The sequence below is a fragment of the Moschus berezovskii genome, chromosome 2 (assembly GCF_049115385.1).
Source record: "Moschus berezovskii isolate FMDL1 chromosome 2, NW_MosBer_1.0, whole genome shotgun sequence".
Taxonomy (NCBI): domain Eukaryota; kingdom Metazoa; phylum Chordata; class Mammalia; order Artiodactyla; family Moschidae; genus Moschus; species Moschus berezovskii.
Window position 1 is genome coordinate 139,333,130 of NC_142461.1, and position 20,006 is coordinate 139,353,135.

General features: G+C 41.6%; 1 protein-coding gene across 1 annotated transcript in view; it reads left to right on the top strand.

Annotated features, from left to right (window-relative positions):
- The window catches only part of OCA2 (OCA2 melanosomal transmembrane protein), a 291,387-nt gene that overhangs the window by 70,514 nt on the left and 200,867 nt on the right, over positions 1 to 20,006 (top strand). Inside the window, exons 10-14 of the mRNA XM_055398109.2 lie at positions 3,356 to 3,427; positions 4,753 to 4,818; positions 7,743 to 7,799; positions 8,860 to 8,984; positions 15,062 to 15,200. Coding sequence (XP_055254084.1) covers positions 3,356 to 3,427; positions 4,753 to 4,818; positions 7,743 to 7,799; positions 8,860 to 8,984; positions 15,062 to 15,200 — 459 coding nt within the window. The remainder of the gene's footprint in view (positions 1 to 3,355; positions 3,428 to 4,752; positions 4,819 to 7,742; positions 7,800 to 8,859; positions 8,985 to 15,061; positions 15,201 to 20,006) is intronic.

Here is a 20,006-nt window from a genome sequence, read left to right on the forward strand (position 1 = left end):
AGAAGACTCTTGAGAGTCCCTTGGACTGCAAGGAGATCTAACCAGTACATCCTAAAGGAAATCAGTCCTGAAAATTCACTGGAAGGACAAACGCTAAAGCTGAAACTCCAATACTTTGGCCACCTGATGCAAAGAGCTGACTCATTGGAAAAGACCAATGGAAAGATTGAAGGCAGGAGGAGAAGGGGACAACAGAGAATGAGATGGTTGAGTGGTATCACTGACTCAATGGACATGAGTTTGAGCAAGCTCTGGGAGTTGGTGATGGACAGGGAAGCCTGGCATGCTGCATTCCATGGGGTGGCAAAGAGTTGGACACGACTGAGTGACTGAACTGACTGACTAACTGACCGCTACTTCAAGTGAGAAAGCATCAATGTAAAACTACAAGGAATATGAAAAATCAAGGAAATATATCATCACCAAAGATAACAACAGTCCTTCAATAAGCTAACTGAAAGGCACAGAATGTTGATATCTAGCTGATAAAGCATTAAAAGAAGCTATACTGATGTAGAGAACAAACTACTGGTTAACAGTAGGGAGGGGGTGGGGGCAAAATGTAAGGGAGGTAGAGTGGGAGGCACAAACTATTGGGTGTCAAGATAGGCTACAAGAACGTATTGTACAATATGAGGACTATTGCCAATATTTTGTAATAACTGTAAATGGAGTGTAACTTTTAAAATTGTAAGGTAATTAGCCTCCAATTAAAATGAATTAATTAAAAATAGTTATACTGAGGATACTCAGTGAGCTGCAAGGAAACACAAAAAGATAATTCAGTGAAATCAGGAAAACAACACATGAACAAAATGAGGAAATTAACAAATGAATAGAAATCATGAAACAGAAACAAACAGAAATTCTGGAGCTGAAGAACTCAGTGAAGAAGATGGAAAATGCAATAGAACATCAATAGCAGAGCAGACCAAATGGAAGATAAAAATAACAAGTGATCAAGAGGAAAGGAACTTTGAATAACCCAATCAGAGGAGACCAAAGAAGAAAATGAGAAAGAGAAAAGAAAACCTTCATTATCTGTCAGATGTTCACTGGATTCCAGAAGGTGACTAGTGAGAGAAGAGGGAAGAAAGTTAATTTAAAGAAGTAATAGCTGAGCTTCCAGTTCAGAATGGCAGAGTAGAAGGGTGGGCGCTCATCTCGTCCTGCAAGAGTACCAAATCACAACTAGCTGTTGAATAACCATCCACAGGAGGACACTGGAACCCACCAAAGAAAAAAAAAGATGCCCCACATCCAAAGACAAAGAAGAAACTGCAGCAAGACAGTAAGAGGGGCACAGTCACAGTAAAATCAAATCCCACACCTGCCAGGTGCATGACCCACAACTGGAGAACAGTAATACCAAAGAGGTTCTCCCATTGTTGTGAAGGTTCTGAGCCCCAAGTCAGGCTTTCCAGCTTGGGGATCTGGCAATGCGACTGGGAATTCCCAAGGAATTTACCTTGAAGGCCAGCAGGATTTGATTACAAGATTTCCACAGGACTGGGGGAACCAGAAATTCCAGTCTTGGAGGGCACAAACAAAATCTTGTGCACATCAAGACTCAGAGGAAAGGAGCAGTGACTCCACAGGTGACTGAACCAAAAGACCTCTTATATTTGGAGGGCCTCCTGGGAGGCCTGGGTCAGAAGGGGCTCACCACAGTGATGGGGGTATTGGCAGTGACAGTCTGGGAAGGTCCCCCTAAGGTCTAGTGGTGACCCTCTTGGAGGTCACCATTAACTCGACCATAGAGCCCATAGACTTGAGGGCTGGGTCTTCTAAGGTCAGAAAACTACCAGGGAGTGAGTGCAACCCTACCCATCAGCAGATAATTGGATTAAAGCTTTACTGAACAAGGCCCTGCCCACCAGAGCAAGACCCAGTTTTTCCCACCACCAGTCCCTTCCATCAGGAAGTTTACACAAGCCTCTTAGCCTCCTCCAACACAGGGCAGACAAAAGAAGCAAGAACTACAGTCTTACAGTGACTAAAACTAAAACCACATTACAGAAAGACAATTAACACGAAAAAGCAGAAGGTTATGTCCCAGATGAAGGGACAAGATGAAACCCCAGACAAACAACTAAATGAAGTGGAGATTGGCAACCTTCCAGAAAAAGAATTCAGAATAATGATAGTGAAGATGATTCAAGATCCTGGGGAAAAAGATGGAGGCAAAGATTCAGAAGATGCAAGAAATGTTTACCAAAGACCTAGAAGAACTAAAGAACAAACAAACATAAATAAATAATACACTAGAAGCACTCAATAGCAGAATAACTGAGGCAGAATGGATAAATGACCTGGAGGACAGAATGGTAGAAATCACTGGCACAGAATAGAATATAGAAAAAAGAATGAAAAGAAATGAAGACAGCCTAAGAGACTTCTGAGATAACATTAAATGCACCAACTTTTGCATTATAGGGGTCCCAGAAGGAGAAGAAAGAGAGAGAAAGGACCTGAGAAAATATTTGAAGAGATAAGAGCTGAAAAGTTCCCAAACATGAGATAGGAAACAGTCAACCAAGTCCAGGAATCACAGAGTCCCAGGCAGGATAAACCCAAGGAGGAACACACTGAGACACATAGTAATCAAAATGACAAAACAGGTAACATACAAGGGAACTCCCATCAAGCTATTAGCTGATTTCTCAACAGAAATTCTACAAGCCAGATATATTTATGAAAATTATGAAAAGGAAGAGCCTACAACCAAGAATACTCTACCCAGCAAGACTCTCCTTCAGACTTGATGGAGAAATCAAAAGCTTTCCAGATAATCAAAAGTTAAGAGAATTCAGCACCATCGAACCAGCTTTACAACAAATACTAAAGGAACTTCTCTAGGCAGGAAACACAAGAAAAGGAATAAGACCTGCCAACAGAAAATAAACCCAAAGCAATTAAAAAAAATTTAATAGGATCATACACATAGATAATCACCTTAAATCACCTTTCTTTAGAAGGCAGACTGGTGATGGTTGTGTGTGCCTCTAGGGCATCCAAACTTTGAAACCCATGTTTTATCTATTGTCCTAAATTCCCTGGTGGCTCAACTTGTAAAGAATCCGCCTGTAATGTGGGAGACCTGGGTTTGATCTCTGGGTTGGGAAAATCCCCTGGAGAAGGGAATGGCTACCACTCCACTATTCTGGCCCGGAGAATTCCATGGATTGTGTAGTCCATGTGGTCGCAAAGAGTCGGACACAACTGAGCAACTTTCACTTTCAATAGGTATGGTATAGAATGGCCAATCTTCACAAATATATATACCAATACAGGTTTCTGTGTGTTTTAAAATCCTGTGGATTAGAGTGAAGTAATGTTCTATGCTTCTTTCCAGATTGTTCACAGAACACTAGCAGCCATGTTGGGGTCCCTTTCAGCATTAGCAGCACTGGCTGTGATTGGTGACGTAAGTTGTAACATTTTGAGTCAAAGGCTAAGCATTTGATAGAATGTCAGCTTCAAAGACAGTCCAATGATTAGGTGTTAGCTGGTTAGTTTTTAATATACTATTCACATTTCCTGTTATAGGCATGAACTAATGAACTTTATAGCAATGATGAGCAATTAACATTTGACTTTATCACACACACCCCATTCTAGCTGAGGAAAGGCTCGTGATGGTCAAGTATTCATCCAGGCCATGCAGCTGAGCAATGTTAGAGCCAGCCATATGCGCTGTCAGCCCTTGGAGACCAGGGGAGGCCATCCTGGCTGGAGCAGAGAGGTGGGAGGCAGCGAGGTTGGGGACAGACATCAGGAAGTCCCTGGAAGTGCATGTCTGGGAATTGATACTATCCCCTCAGGGTCTGAGCATGTTCCATCCTACAGGGACATTGGAATGAATGTAGAGAAGCAGGAGAGGCCAAATACTCTGGAGATGGAGGCCTGGGGTTGTTTGAGGAGCAGTGCTGAACTTACCAAGGTGGCCACACATGGAACTTGGGATTGAAAAAAAACTCTGTAGAATTTCAGAGATTGTTCTGAAGAATGTTTCTAAAGGCCAGTCAGTAAACCAAAGAGTAAAAATAATATGTGAGACTTTGTTATTTATTTATCTTTTTTTATGGCTAGAATTGGTATAAACAAACACTAACTCTAAGGGTAAAATGTCCCAGAATCCTAAAACTTACACATAAACCTCTGTTGTTTTGATTAATTGTTAAGGAGTAGTGTAGTAGTAGTTATTTAATTTTGGAAATAATTGATGTGGCATATGCCTTGTGCTGCAGGAAAATCTCTGGACCACTGTGCAGTCCTTTTCCAACAACCAGGCTCTCCAAGTGACCTCACTTCCCAATCTGGGCTCCCAGTCCTCATGATCCTGCCTTCCCTTAGGGACAGGTCACTTCCCAGTCTGGGCCCCCAGTCCCCATGACCCTGCCTCCCCTTAGGGACAGGTCATTTCCCAGTCTGGGCCCCCAGTCCCCATGACCCTGCCTCCCCTTAGGGACAGGTCACTTCCCAGTCTGGGCCCCCAGTCCCCATGATCCTACCTTCCCTTAGGGACAGGGACAAGGGCTTAAGCAGTCTGCCTTTCTCATTGACAAGTCATAGTTTTGATGTTATGACGCTTTGGGTCACGACTGTTTTTCAGTAATGATATGATAGGATTTCAAAGGCAAGCGGATGGTGTGATTTTTGTGATTTTCTACCCTGAGGTTTTTTGTTTACAGCTTATCACCAGGAGGATGATGCCCAGGACTAATTGGCTAATTTGTGGTTTGATTGCAGAGACCCAGCCTGACCCATGTGGTGGAATGGATTGATTTCGAGACTCTGGCCCTACTGTTTGGCATGGTAATAACAGTCCTCCCAGTGGGACTGGGCCCCAAGTTTGCTGTAACCTGGGACTTTCTCTTTTGCAGCTGTCACTGCTAATTCTTAAGGACACTGTGCTGTTTGACTGTTAGGGCTTGACTGAGAGGTGTTTGCAGGTCTAGCTAATTTCTCCTGATGAGGAATGGAGTAATTGGTGCTCTGGTTGGTTAGCTGGAAAATTTTAGCCTAAGGCCTCTCTAACAGAGCAATAATCTTGCCATTGAGAAAATACAGCAGTTTTTTTAGTTACTGTCCTTAAAATATAAAAGGATATATCTGAAATAAATGAACCATATAAAATTTTCAGTGATTGAAAAAGTACCTTTAATTATATGGATAAAGGAAGAAAGGAAGAAATTGTCCCTAAGTAATAGTTTGCTAATTTATCATATGAAGAGTGTCACCAAATCAACCTGTAGGAAGGAAATTTTAAGACACACTAGTGGCTTAGTGTGGAACATGAGTCATAAACAGATTTAATTGGAATAGGGGAATTTGACTAGGGTCTGGACAGCAGTGGGAATGGCTCATGTATTCTTGAACAGACCCCACAGTGGCTGAGTGATCTGAAGGAGGGCTCTGCTGCTGTAGGCTTCAATGTGATCCAAAGTAACTGTCTCCTTTGTGTGAGATTCAGGTCAGTGCTCTGAATCCAGGCTTTATAGAGAAACTAATGTTTGTATTGGGTTCTGAAAAGCATATAGGGTTTGGACATATGGAAGGAAAAAGCAAGGCATACCAGATATCTCATAAAATAAGTTTTTGTTTTAAAAAAAGCTTAAATGATTGGTGTGTTAGTTTGCTGGGACTGCCATAATAAAGTACCATAGGCCGGGTGACACAAACAACAGAAATGTGTTTCCTCATAGCTCTGGAGGCTAATGTCCAAGATCAAGATGTCTGAAGCACTGACATCTTCTGAGGTTTCTTCTGAGGCTTATAGATGACCATCCACTCAAGTCCTCACATGATTGTCCCTCTGGGCATGGCTGTGTCCTCCTCTCTTCTTCTTATAAGGTCAACAATCATATTGGATTAGGGCTTCACTTTAATTATCTTCTTAATACAGTTATACTGGATTTTAATAATGAATGGCTTAATTTTTTCTCAGTTGGAATCAGTTCAACAAGGTTCTATATAGAACTTTGGGGTGTGTGTGGTCCAGAGACAGTCTATATAACCAGACCCCTGTCTTTTTCACCCTGTTCCTTGCCAGTCATCCACCCATGGGACCACTCACCCAGTCCCTGAGTTCCAGTCTCTCTTGGGTGGTTCTGGCAGCAGACATGTGTAACTGTTTCACCACAACAATGGAAGACCACACAGGACCTACCCACTCACATTCATGTGTAGCTTCCATTGGTGTGAAGCTACACTCTATAAATGGCCTCACAGTGGTTACTGGGATAGGATGAACAAGATGGTCATTATAGACAACGTATAGATTTGTACCGTTTTGCACTGTTTTTGTGAAACATAGTTTTGGGCCCACTATTTTCTAAAGTACTTTAGTTTACATAATTCTATTGAATTATCACAACAACCTTACAAGGGAATAAGACATACAGAAGTAAGGTGAGAAAACCAAAGTACAGAGAATTAAATACATTTTTTTGCTCAAGGCTCTGTTTGACTGTTTCCAACCCCATGGACAGCAGCATGCCAGGCTTCCCTGTCCACCACCAAAACCCAGCGTTTGCTCAAATTCACGTCCAGTGAGTCGCTGATGCCATCCAACCATCTCATCCACTGTTGCCCCATTCTCCTCATTCCCTCAATCTTTCCCAGCATCAGGGTCTTTTCCAATGCGTCAGTTCTTCGCATCACGTGGCCAAAGTATTGGAGCTTCAGCTTCAGCATCAGTCCTTCCAATGAATATTCAGGGTTGATTACTGTTAGGATTGACTGGTTTGATCTCCTTGCTGTCCAAGGGATTTTCCAGCACTACAGTTAGAAAGCATCAATTCTTCAGCACTTAGCCTTCTTTATGGTCCAGTTCTCACATCTGTACATGACTACTGGAAAAACTATAGCTTTGACTGTATGGACCTTTGTCGGAAAAGTAATGTCTCTGATTTTTAATATGCTGTCTAGGTTGGTCATAGCTTTTCTTTCAAGGAGCAAGTATCTTTTAATTTTGTAGCTGAAGTCACTGTCCTCTGATTTTGAAGCCCAAGAAAATAAAATCTGCCACTATTTCCACTTTTCCCCTATCTATTTGCCATGAAGTGGTGGGACTGGATGCCATGATCTTAGTTTTTTGGATGTTGTATTTTAAGCCAGTTTTTTCACTCTCCTCTTTCATTCTCATCAAGAAGCTCTTCAGTTCCTCTTCACTTTCTGCCATTAGAGTGGTGTCATCTGCATTTCTGAGGTTGTTAATATTTCTCCCAGCAGTCTTCATTTCAATGTAACTACTCTTATAAAATTTAAGCCAGTTTTAAAAAATAAATAAATGTAATTTAAGTCAGTTTAAAAGTCTTAAAACTTTTAATTGTTGCTTGTGTGAAGACTTAGGTTCAAAAGGCCACACTCTATCCTATTTCCTGCCCTGTTTCTGGCTTTGTGACTGAGAACAAGTCACTTTCCCTCTCTACCTGACAGTTTCCTGGTCTATAAATCAGAGAGTAATTATAACACAGATGTTTACTGTGAAGTTCAGATGGAATGATAATGTACTTTGGGCACATACTCTTGGACAAATGTAAAGGTGCAAATCCTCTAGTAAGGGCCTTGATTCAGAGAGTTAGTAAGTGGACCACACTCAGCAAAATAGTGAGACGTTTGATGAGGTGGTAGCTTTCATATAGAGGCCAGAGCTCAAATGTGTAAGTGGTTACTGATGGCATTTCAGGATGGTGCTCTGAAACATTCTCTGTCTCCTTTTTCTCTTTTTCCTGTAGATGATCTTAGTAGCCATATTTTCAGAAACTGGATTTTTTGATTATTGTGCTGTAAAGGTAGGTATGATGTGGCATTTAATAGTTATGTATCAACTGATACTTTTTTCTACTATTACATATTTAGTGAATAAAACTGTTTTAAAGCAAGTATTTTAAAATTCTGTCCTCCTTTTCAAAATCACTGCTGCTAACCTGGATATAATTGCTGTGCTAAGTTAGGTGTCTTTGAGCATCACTTTCAGATTCTCAACAAATAACCAGAGAAGAGGATCAAGGAGACTAGTATTCAAGTTGAATATTTGTGTGATGGTGTTCAAATCGGCAGGTTGACAGCTATGCACCAAAACTGTTTTGCACTTCAGAGTATCTAAATATTTTAAGTCATTAGTTTCTGATTACTCTGCTTTTAGGTAAAATAATTTCAATGATTACTTTATGACATTGAACATATAAGCATTCATTTTTGTAACTGGGACCCTGGGGAATCCTTCACCATTTTCTGACTGGTAGAATTTGTGTTGATCCTATCATCAGAGTTGGGAGGAAAAGACTAATGCAGACTGGGGCTGGGCTTGAATTTTTTTTTATTTTTTATTTGAAACTGAAAAGTTCTTTTAAAAAATTAGTTATTTAAGAAGCCCTTTCCAAACTTTGAATGATAGAACCATGTCGTGATTTTTGCCAATTTTGTACACTATCTTGCCAGGTAGCTATCTGGCCTTTTCCTCCCAATACCCTAGATTCCCAAAGCAACCCCTAGATCCCCAAAGATCAGCAGACTCTAGAGTCAGATGAATCCCAAAGTCACAGCCCAGGCTGTCCAACCAAAAGGAGTGTGTAAAAAGATACAGACATGACAGATTGTCACCTTATGAGAGATAGACCATCTCAAGGTACTGAAGTGAGAATTGGAGGGAAGGAGTATAGGCCTGCATGGATTTAGAAGTTCAGGTCCAGCCATTACTGCCTCATCTCAACAGGTTTAGGAGTTTGTAGGTCTAAGTTTTAATCCACCATGTAGTGTTTATTTAGACCCTTAGTTCTTAGAGTCCCTAATGAAAAGTTGCATCTGTTTTCTGACCCCATTGATCCTAGCTTGTTCTTTATTGCATTCCAGGCATACCAGTTGTCCCGAGGAAGAGTGTGGACCATGATCCTCATGCTGTGTCTCATTGCTGCTGTCCTTTCTGCCTTCCTGGACAATGTCACAACAGTTCTTCTCTTCACTCCTGTGACCATAAGGTATGCAAAGGGGCCCTGTGTGGACATCAGGCCAGCTGATGGCAGCGTGTGCTGGCTGCCCACCTCCCACATGACTGGGTCTGACCTTGCCCTCCTCCCACATGATTGGGTCTGACCTGCACATCCACTGGGACTGTGGCTCTGATTGCACAGCTGTGATGGCAGTAGCAGTGGTTGCAACCAGGAATGCCTACAGGAATCAGCACACACAAATCTTTATGTCCTGTGGGACAGAGCATCAGCGGTCAGGAGTTCTACTCCACGGGCTCTATGGGGTTCTCAGTCAGAGAGCAGGAGGTGGGGCTACTGTCTTGCTCTGGCAGGATCCTTGTGGGATTATTGGAGGGTTGCATGACCTGGCCTGGCAAGGCCTTGCAAGGTAACTTTGGGAAAGAGAAATTCAGTTTGATTCCATTTTGCTCCTTTTAATTCCACCCATTTCATTTGTGGGATTGATTGCCTGGGGCCTCCTGGGGCTTGGGCTTCAGCCTGTGATTGTGCAGCCCCTTCCAAGGTCATGGACCTACACTTTTATCTAGACTTCATGTCCTTTATTTTAAGGATGCTTCTTAGCTTATCATGGTCTTCCCCTGCTTAGACTCAACATGTGTTGGTGCTGGCTGGTTCTAGAGAGACCGATGGGTCACAGGTATGTCTGGTGGCTTCTGGGAAGCTAGGTAGTGAGGACATTTGTCTAAATGTCCTCACTTAAGCTGAGGACAACTCACTTCATCTGCATTGATCTGGGTTGTTCCATCAAAGGAATTAAAACAAGTTAGTGTTCTGAGGATTCTACCAGATAAGAGTTTCTCCTGCATATGAGGCACGAGACACAACAAGTTCAATGTCACCAACAAGGGGCTACTTCTAGAGCTCAGGACTAATTCTGGGTGATGCCTTTGGTGTTTGGGAGAGTAGTGACCCTCAGAGGAGGAGTGAATTAGAAAGTGAGTAGGGAGAGGAGAAGGAAGGGTAGCTAGGAACAGAGAGTTAGCAGCATCCTGTGGATTAGCCTGCAGTGTTATGAGTTAATCCGTTGCCCAGGCTTCTGCAAGCCTGGCTGCATTGTCATGATCCACGTGCAAGTATGGATTTGAGGGGCAAGATGCTAGATTTAGCCTTCCTGCGCAGGAGGTACAGCACCTCCCAATACCCAGAGGTATAATTCTTCTGAGGGTAAATGGTGGATAAGTTCAGTTCAGTCACTCAGTCGTGTCCGACACTTTGCGACCCCATGAATCACAGCACGCCAGGCCTCCCTGTCCATCACCAACTCCCGGAGTTCACTCAAACTCATGTCCATCGAGTTGGTGATGCCATCCAGCCATCTCATTCTCTGTCGTCCCTGTCTCCTCCCACCCCCAATCCCTCCCAGCATCAGAGTCTTTTCCAGTGAGTCAACTCTTCACATGAGGTGGCCAAAGTATTGGAGTTTCAGCTTTAGCATCAGTCCTTCCAATGAACACCCAGGATTGATCTCCTTTAGAATGGACTGGTTGGATCTCCTTGCAGACCAAGGAACTCTCAAGAGTTTTCTCCAGCACCACAGTTCAAAAGCATCAATTCTTCGGTGCTCAGCTTCCTTCACAGTCCAACTCTCACATCCATACATGACCACTGGAAAAACCATAGCCTTGACTAGATGGACCTTTGTTGGCAAAGTAATGTCTCTGCTTTTTAATATGCTATCTAGGTTGGTCATAACTTTCCTTCCAAGGAGTAAGCGTCTTTTAATTTCCTGCCTGCAATCAGCATCCCCAGTGCTTTTGGAGCCCCCCAAAAATAAAGTCTGACACTGTTTCCACTGTTTCCCCATCTATTTCCCATGAAGTGATGGGACCAGATGCCATGATCTTTGTTTTCTGAATGTTGAGCTTCAAGCCAACCATTTCACTCTCCTCTTTCACTTTCATCAAGAGGCTTTTTAAAGAATATGCTAAAACCAACCCTGCCCCTGGACACCTCAGTGGGCAAGAGGCAGTTCACGCCCAGCACCCTCTAATCAGGGCAACTCTGCTGCTGACAGTGGTTTGAAACCATCTCACAATGTGCCAGATTCCAGCAAGTCACTACACACTCTGATGAAGGCACCCTGATTCTCAACATCCCTGTACAGCTTGCACAGCTGAGGGTTGTCTCAGCCTTGCTGGGATTTGTTTACATCCTCACTCTGCTAGGAACTGGCTTTGTAATTTTATGTGAGAATTAGTTCAGTTCAGCTGCACAGTCGTGTCTGATTTTTTGTTATCCCATGGACTGTAGCATGCCAGGCTTTCCTGTCCATCACCAACTTCCAGAGCTTGCTCAAACTCATGTCCATTGAGTCAGTGATGCCATCCAACCATCACATCCTCTGTCTTCCCCTTCTCCTCCCACCTTGACTCTTTCCCACTGAAAGGTTGTTGCTGAGCCATGAAAGACACTGGGATTCATGGTCTCTGGAGAAGAAGAATTAAATCCAGGGTCAGTAACGAGGCTTGATTGCTCAAAGCTTTTGTGTATTTAATAGTTTTATTAAAGTATAAAAGAGATAGAGGAAGCTTTTGACATAGACATCAGAAGGTGGTAGAAAGAGTACCTGCCTGCTAGTCTATACCTATCAGTGAGTTGTTAATTAGAGAAAGGAGATGATTCAAAACTCAGTATGGCACCAGTCCCCTCAACCACAACATGCATTTTGAGATAATATTGGCACCAGGTGAATCATCCCAGGCCATAAAACGATCGACATGAATCTTGAAGAAAGGCAGGTTTCCAAGTAAATATATAGTTTCATTAACATAGATTAGGAGAACAATGTATGAGTAAAACATACTGGTTTGTTGAGCCCTTATAGGTTCTGAGTCTTAAGGAGAACCGACTTGAAGAGAGAATCTAGGGTAAATACATAGTTCATTAACAGCTTAAGAAAAGCATTTCCATAAGAAAAATGCATTGGTTAGCTCAAGATTTGAGAAAAGGTAAGTTCAGGTGGAGCCAGGTGTTGTCATGGCAACACAGAATTTTAAGAGAAGCCTCCTTTTAATTTTGTATAGAGAAGGGGAAAAAAATCTGACACTTGTAGTTTATTTCCTCCTGCCACTTAAGAGACAGATAAAAAAATATCTGACCCTTGCAGCCTATTTCCTTGATTTGGAGACCCCCTAGCCTTCCTGTCTGTTACCCTTTCATCAGCATCAGGTTCTTTACCAATGAGTCAATTCTTTGCATCAAGTGGCCAAAGTGTTGGAGGTTCAACTTTAGCATCAGTCCTTCCGATGAATATTCAGGACTGATTTCCTTCAGGATTGACTTGTTTGATCTCCTTGCATTCCAAGGGACTCTCAAGAGTCTTCTCCAACACCACAGTTCAAAAGCATGAATTCTTTGGTGCCCAGCTTTCTTTATGGTCCATCCATACATGACTACTGGAAAAACCATAGCTTTGACTAGATGGAAATTTGTCAGCAAATTAATGTCTCTGCTTTTTAATATGCTGCCTAGGTTTGTCATAGCTTTTCTTCCAAGGAGCACACATTTTTTAATTTCACAACTGCAGTCACCATCTGCAGTGATTTTGGAGGCCAAGAAAATAAAGTTTGTCACTGTTTCCCTTGTTTCCCCATCTATTTGCCATGATGTGATGGGACCAAATGCCATGATCTTAGTTTTTTGAATGCTGAGTTTTAAGCCAGCTTTTTCACTCTCCTCCTTCACTTTCATCAAGAGGCTCTTTAGTTCTTTGCTTTCTGCAAAGGGTGGTATCATCTGCGTATCTGAGGTTATTGATATTTTTCTTGACAATCTTGATTCTGGCTTGTGCTTTATCCAACCCCGCGTTCCTCATGATGTACTCTGCATATAAATTAAATAATCAGAGTGACAATATAGCCTTGACATACTCCTTTCCCAATTTGAAACCAGTCTGTTGTTCCATGTCCAGTTCTAACTGTTGCTTCTTGACGTACATTCAGACTTCTCAGGAGGTAGGTGAGATGGTTTGGTATTCCCATCTCTTGAAGAATTTTCCACAGTTTGTTCTGATCCACAGAGTCAAAGGCTTTGGTGTAGTCAATAAAGCAGAAGTAGATGTTTTTCTGGAATACTCTTGCTTTTTCTATGATCCAACAGATGTTGACAATTTGATCTTTGGTTCTTCTGCTTTTTTCTGAATCCAGCTTGCACATCTGGAAGTTCTCAGTTCACATACTATTGAAGCTTAGCTTGGAAAATTTTGAGCATTACTTTACTAGTGTGTGAGTCGAGTGCAATTGTGTGGTAGTTTGAGCATTCTTTGGCATTGCCTTTCTTTGGGATTGGAATGAAAACTGACTTTTTCTAGTTCTTTGGGCACTGCTGAGTTTTCCAAATTTGCTAGTTTATTGAGTGCAGCACTTTAACAGCATCATCTTTTAGGATTTGAACTAGCTCAGCTGGTATTCCATCACCTCCTCTAGCTTTGTTTGTAGTAATGCTTCCTAAGGCCTCATTGACCTCACACTCCAGGATGACTGGCTCTAGGTGAGTGATCACACTGTAATTGCTATGTGGGAATAGCAATTCCATTTATTAGCATACAAATAGCATCTTTCATGATTAAAGTATTGGTGTGCTCAGATTCACTGTTTATATTATACTGTTATGTTCTTTATGACTCTCTAAGCTTAATCACATTTCTTCTGCTTCTGTCTGTATTGAGTAACATTAGTCTTTAGAGTTGGGCTTCCCTGGTAGTTTAGATGGTAAAGAATCCTCCTGCAATGCAGGAGACCTGGGTTCAATCCCTGAGTTAAGAAGATCCCCTGGAGGAGATACTCCTTCCAGTATTCTTGCCTGGAGAATCCCCATGGACAGAGGAGCCTGGTGGGCTACAGTCCATGGGCAAAGAGTCGGACATGACTGAGCGACTAAGCATAGCACAGCACACCGTCTTTATAGTTAGACATCCAAATCTGGCTGGCATTGTTGATTAGCACACACTAATCCTTTTCTTGCTAAAAGCAGAGCCTGGGGGCTTCCTTAGTTGAAAGCTGCTGCTGCTGCTGATTGGAGTCTGATCCTCTATTTTGAACTCCCTTCTCAACTTCTACACAGCTCTGTAGGCCAATGCTACTCAGAAGAGCTGCTGGCTATACTCTGAGCTGGAAGATAGTAGAAAGGATTGAGGCACTTCCCTGGTGGTCTGGTGGTTGAGATTCTGAGCTTCCATTGCATAGGGTATGGAATCACTCCTTGGTAAGGAATCAAGATCCCTCATATCACAGGGCACCCCCACCAAAAAAGGTCCTTGAGTGCAGCAGGGGTTCCCCTTGCTGGCAACATCTAGACTCAGGCCTAGCTTCTGTAAGAAAATGGGCAATGTAATGGGTGGGTGGAGGAGACACCATGAGGTTTTCTCTAAACTTTCTTTAGAACAGCCTTTCTCAACTGTGTGCTCAGTGGACCACTTGGGGAGCTGTAAATGCTGCTGCTTAGGCCCATCTCCAGGGGTTGTTCTGTCATGAGCTGGGTAGTAAGACTGTCAAGATCCCCAGACAAATCTAGTGTTTAGCTAAGGTAGAAAGCCACTGCTATAGAGTGTGTGCTCCTTGTTAGGATTAAGCACAGTGCATCAGCATTGAAAAGGTAAGATGGTTGAGGAGCTAGGTTAGCAGGTGTGGTGTGAGCCACTGGGTGGCAGTGCTTTCTGCTCCAGTCCCACCTTGACTCAGAGGGTCTGGTGGGAAAGATGCATTCATCCGCGCCACTTCCTGCCCTGCAAGGGAGCCTGTACACCGAGTGCTTCCTCCAGACCTGTGGGGGTGAGGCAGGAATGTTTTTTCACATGGATGGTTTAGATGGGTTGTGTGTTAACTTTCAGAGAAGTCTAGTGCTGAGAGTCAACTTTATCCTGTAGCTCTATAGCACTGTTGTCGTTGTTTACCCCTCAGCATTTGCCTTTCTCATAGATGTGTGTGTGTGTGTGTGTGTGTGTGTGTGTGTGTGTGTGTGTGTGCATGCTCCTTGTACCTGCAAGTGCTTTGAAAATATTAGGTTGCACATGCGCCTTACACAATATGGATAGTGGGACTGTTTTCATTTTCCTTCATTTATGACAGATTGTGTGAGGTGCTCAACCTTGATCCAAGACAAGTCCTGATTGCAGAAGTGATCTTCACAAACATTGGGGGAGCTGCCACTGCCATTGGGGACCCACCAAATGTCATTATTGTTTCCAACCAGGAGTTGAGGAAGATGGTATGTATCACTATAATCATATTGTTTCCAATAAATATAGACCCCAGTTTACTTGTACATTTAGTAACATTTTACCAACATGGATATGACTTCTTATGGAGTGTTCTTGGTCATCTTGAGAGTGGGAGATTAGGCGACTTATCCTCTAATGTAGTGGTCTGAATTGACTTCATTCTCATTCTGATAAAATTTTAAGGAAATGATTACATTTTCTATTTAGTCATAGTATGCTATAATATATTAATGGAAATTGAGGATTCTTCCAACAATATTAAGAATAAAATGATCTGCTCCCTCTCATTTTTCAACTGAGGTGGATGAATAAGTTCTTCATTGATGAAGAACTTAAGTTTTTTAAAATAAAGCTGAGAAAATGAAGGTGTTTCAGGATTTTTGGTAAGTTCTTATAAATATTAATATATAATTTCTTGTAAACAAAAATAAAAGCAAAGTATTAAAGAGAGTGCAAATGGTATTTTACATATCTTAGGGTTAAAGTTAAACTATACAATTAATTTTCATTTGTCATTCTTTGATCATTAGAATTTTCTCAATATCTCTTCTCTGAAGTATCAATAAAAATGCTTTCAAATTGGTGTCACTTAGTATAGGTAATACATTTATGCCTGTGTGTCTCTGAAGTGTTTTAGTATGTTTGTGTATATTTGCTGTCTTTCATAAAAATATTTAAACCTTTGAGCATTCATGGCTCTAAGGTGTTGAAGGGCATTTTGTGGGCCTACTGTGTTCTAGAGATTCAGGGTACAACTTAGATACTTTGGCTAAATTTTAATGCTCCCTGGTTTCTGTGAAAACCAATTGTGACACTTCACCAGTCTTGCTGCATGAGCTGAGCATCAGGCCCCTCCTGACCATGTCACATGAGCACACCAGAAAGTGTGTGAACCCTGTAATTTGCTTTGTAATCTGTCACCCAGGATACACATGAGAGAGAGACCTATTTTCACAGGAAAATAATGTTTTATTATTTAGTCACTAAGTCATGTCTGACTCTTGCAACCCCATGGACTGTAGCCTGGCAGGATCCTTTGTCCCTGCCATTCTCTAGGCAAGAATACCAGAGTGGGTTGCTGTTTCTTTCTCCAGAGGATCTTCCTTACCCAGAGATTGAACCCAGGTCTCCTGCACTGAAGGCATATTCTTTACCAGCTGAGCTATGAGGGAAGCCGCTTATTTTGGTGCATGTAGTCTGCACGAATGTTGTATGTGGACATACATTGGGAAAAAAAAAAGCTGCTCTGACCAAGATGGAGTAACAGGGACTGTATTTACCCTCTTGCTTGAGACATCCAAAAAGAAAATAAACCAAAATCCAAAAAACAAAACCAGAAACAAACCAAAACCAGACACAAACCAAAACCAGACAGTAGTAATCAAGGTACTAGATATCAGGTGAAAAAGGGCAGTGATCCCTGAGAAATGGGAAACAAATGAAATGAACTTATGATTGCCCCAGTTCACTGCCTTGGGAGATTTTCCAGGATGCAGTTCAGGGAAAGAGAACCCATGTGGAGCCCACCATAGACCTAGAGTCAGGGAGGTAGAACTGACTCTGGAGGGAACAAGACAGAGAACCAGAGAGGGGAGAGTTGGACACAGAGAGAACCTCAGAGTACTTGTGGAGGGAAACTACCTGTGTCCAGGGGAAGAATAACCCAAAAAGATTAGAGGGAAGAGTGCTTGATACACTGAGGGCCAAGAATAAGGTCTGTTTCTGCCAGGAAGACTGTAAACCTCTTAATTCATGAGGCATTGGCCCTGATTCCACCTAATAAATCTTAAAGACCTCAAATAATCAAATTGTTTTTAAATAGTTTAACTACATCCAAAAATAAACATCAAGAATATTTATAGGAATGCAAAAATATCCAACAACACAAAAGGTAAAAATCACAATGTCTGACATCCAATCAAAGATTACCAGGCATGCAAAGAAGCAAGAAAATTTGATCTATCACGAGGAGAGCATGAACCATTTGGAATCAACCCAGAATAGACACAAGTGTTATAATTAACAGACAAGTGCTTTAAAACTTTTTTCCCCACTGTATTCCAGATGTTCATTAAGTTAAAAAGAAACATGAAAGATATTTTTTTAAAAGGCCCAAATCGGGGATGACCCAGAGGGAGGATATGGGGAGGAGAGAGGTGGGAGGGAGGTTCAAGAAGGGGAACACATGTACACCCGGGGCGGATTCATGTCAATGTATGGCAAAGTCAACCAATATAATGTTGTAAAGTAATTAGCCTCCAAAAAAAAAAAAATAAAATAAAAATAAGAGGCCCAAATCAAACTTCTAAAAATGAAAACTGTAATGTATGAGATAAAAACCTCTTGTTAGGATTAAAACAGCAAATTAAGAATTTCATAAGAAATGATTAGTGAACTTAAGGACATAGGTCCAAACTAAAACAGTGAAAAGTAATGAAAGACATTCACGAGTTAAAGGGAAACTCCAAGTGGCCTAATATATCTATAATTCTTATCTCTGAAAGAGAGGGGAGCAGAGAAAGACATTTGAAGAAAACATGGTCTAAAATTTCAATTTTAGGAAAGACATAATCTCAGAGATTCAGGAAGTCCAATGAATTCAGAGCACAAGAAACATGAAGAAACTACATTAAGCCATGTCATAATTTTTATACACATGAAACGTAAATAATGTTATAAACTGATGATACTTTGATTTTAAAAAAGGCATAATGGGTTATTTACTTTTTCAAGACCTACACTTTGACTTGGATATTTCATATTGGAAATAATAAGAAATAGTTATTTTAAAAGTAGATATTTAAAAGATCTATATAAAACAGCTATTTTTAACAGCATAAAATTGAAAAACCTATGTAAAATATTCCAAGAATCAAAGAAGAAAGTGAAATTGCAAAATATTTTGAATTGAATTATGAAAACAAAATTTTTAGGGTTCTTCTCAAGCAACACAACAACAACACAAAAGACTCTACACATGGACATCACCAGATGGTCAACACCGAAATCAGATTGATTATATTCTTTGCAGCCAAAGATGGAGAAGTTCTATACAGTTAGCAAAAACAAGACCAGGAGCTGACTGTGGCTCAGATCATGAACTCTTTATTGCCAAATTCAGACTGAAATTGAAGAAAGTAGGGAAAACCACTAGACCGTTCAGATATGACCTAAATCAAATCCCTTATGATTATACAGTGGAAGTGAGAAATAGATTTAAGGGAATAGATCTGATAGATAGAGTGCCTGATGAACTCTGGACAGAGGTTCATGACACTGTACAGGAGACAGGGACCAAGACCATCCCCATGGAAAAGAAATGCAAAAAAGCAAAATGGCTGTCTGAGGAGGCCTTACAAATAGCTGTGAAAAGAAGAGAAGCGAAAAGCAAAGGAGAAAAGGAAAGATATAAGCATCTGAATGCAGAGTTCCAAAGAATAGCAAGGAGAGATAAGAAAGCCTTCCTCGGCGATCAATGCAAAGAAATAGAGGAAAACAACAGAATAGGAAAAACAAGAGACCTCTTCAAGAAAATTAGAGATTCCAAGGGAACATTTCATGCAAAGATGGGCTCGATAAAGGACAGAAATGGTATGGACCTAACAGAAGCAGAAGATATTAAGAAGAGATGGCAAGAATACACAGAAGAACTGTACAAAAAAGATCTTCACGACCAAGATAATCACGATAACGTGATCACTGACCTAGAGCCAGACATCTTGGAATGTGAAGTCAAGTGGGCCTTAGAAAGCATCACTACGAACAAAGCTAGTGGAGGTGATGGAATTCCAGTTGAGCTCTTTCAATATTCTCAAGCAGGAGTCAGCAAACTTCTTGAAAGGCCATATAATTACTATTATAGGCATGTGGGCCATACGGTCTCAGTTGCAATCTCTCAACTCTGCCACTGTTGCAGGAAGGCAGCCCCAGACAACACACAAATGAATGTACATGTCTGTATTTTAGCCTGCAAGTGTAGTTTTCTGGTCCCTGCTCTAAAACAGTATTTAGAAGGGAATATCTGCAGAGTACATCATGAAGAACGCTGGGCTGGAAGAAGCACAAGCTGGAATCAAGATTGTTGGGAGAAATATCAATAACCTCAGATATGCAGATGACACCACCCTTATGGCAGAGTGAAGAGGAACTCAAAAGCCTCTGGATGAAAGTGAAAGAGGAGAGTGAAAAGGTTGGCCTGAAGCTCAACATTCAGAAAACAAAGATCATGGCATCTGGTCCCATCACTTCATGGGAAACAGATGGGGAAACAGTGGAAACAGTATCAGACTTTATATTTTTGGGCTCCAAAATCACTGTGGATGCTGATTGCAGCCATGAAATTAAAAGGCGCTTCTAGTCAAGGCTATGGTTTTTCCCATGGTCATGTATGGATGTGAGAGTTGGACTGTGAAGAAAGCTGATTGCTGAAGAATTGATGCTTTTGAACTGTGGTGTTGGAGAAGACTCCTGAGAGTCCTTTGTACTGCAAGGAGATCCAACCAGTCCATTCTAAAGGAGATCAATCCTGGGTGTTCATTGAAAGGACTGATGCTAAAGCTGAAACTGCAATACTTTGGCCACCTCATGCGACGAGTTGACTCACTGGAAAAGACTCTGATGCTGGGAAAGGTTGGGGGCGGGAGGAGAAGGGGACGACAGAGAATGAGATGGCTGGATGGCATCACTGACTCTGTGGACATGAGTTTGAGTGAACTCCGGGAGTTGGTGATGGACAGGGAGGCCTGGCATGCTGTGATTCATGGGGTTGCAAAGAGTTGGACACAACTGAGTGA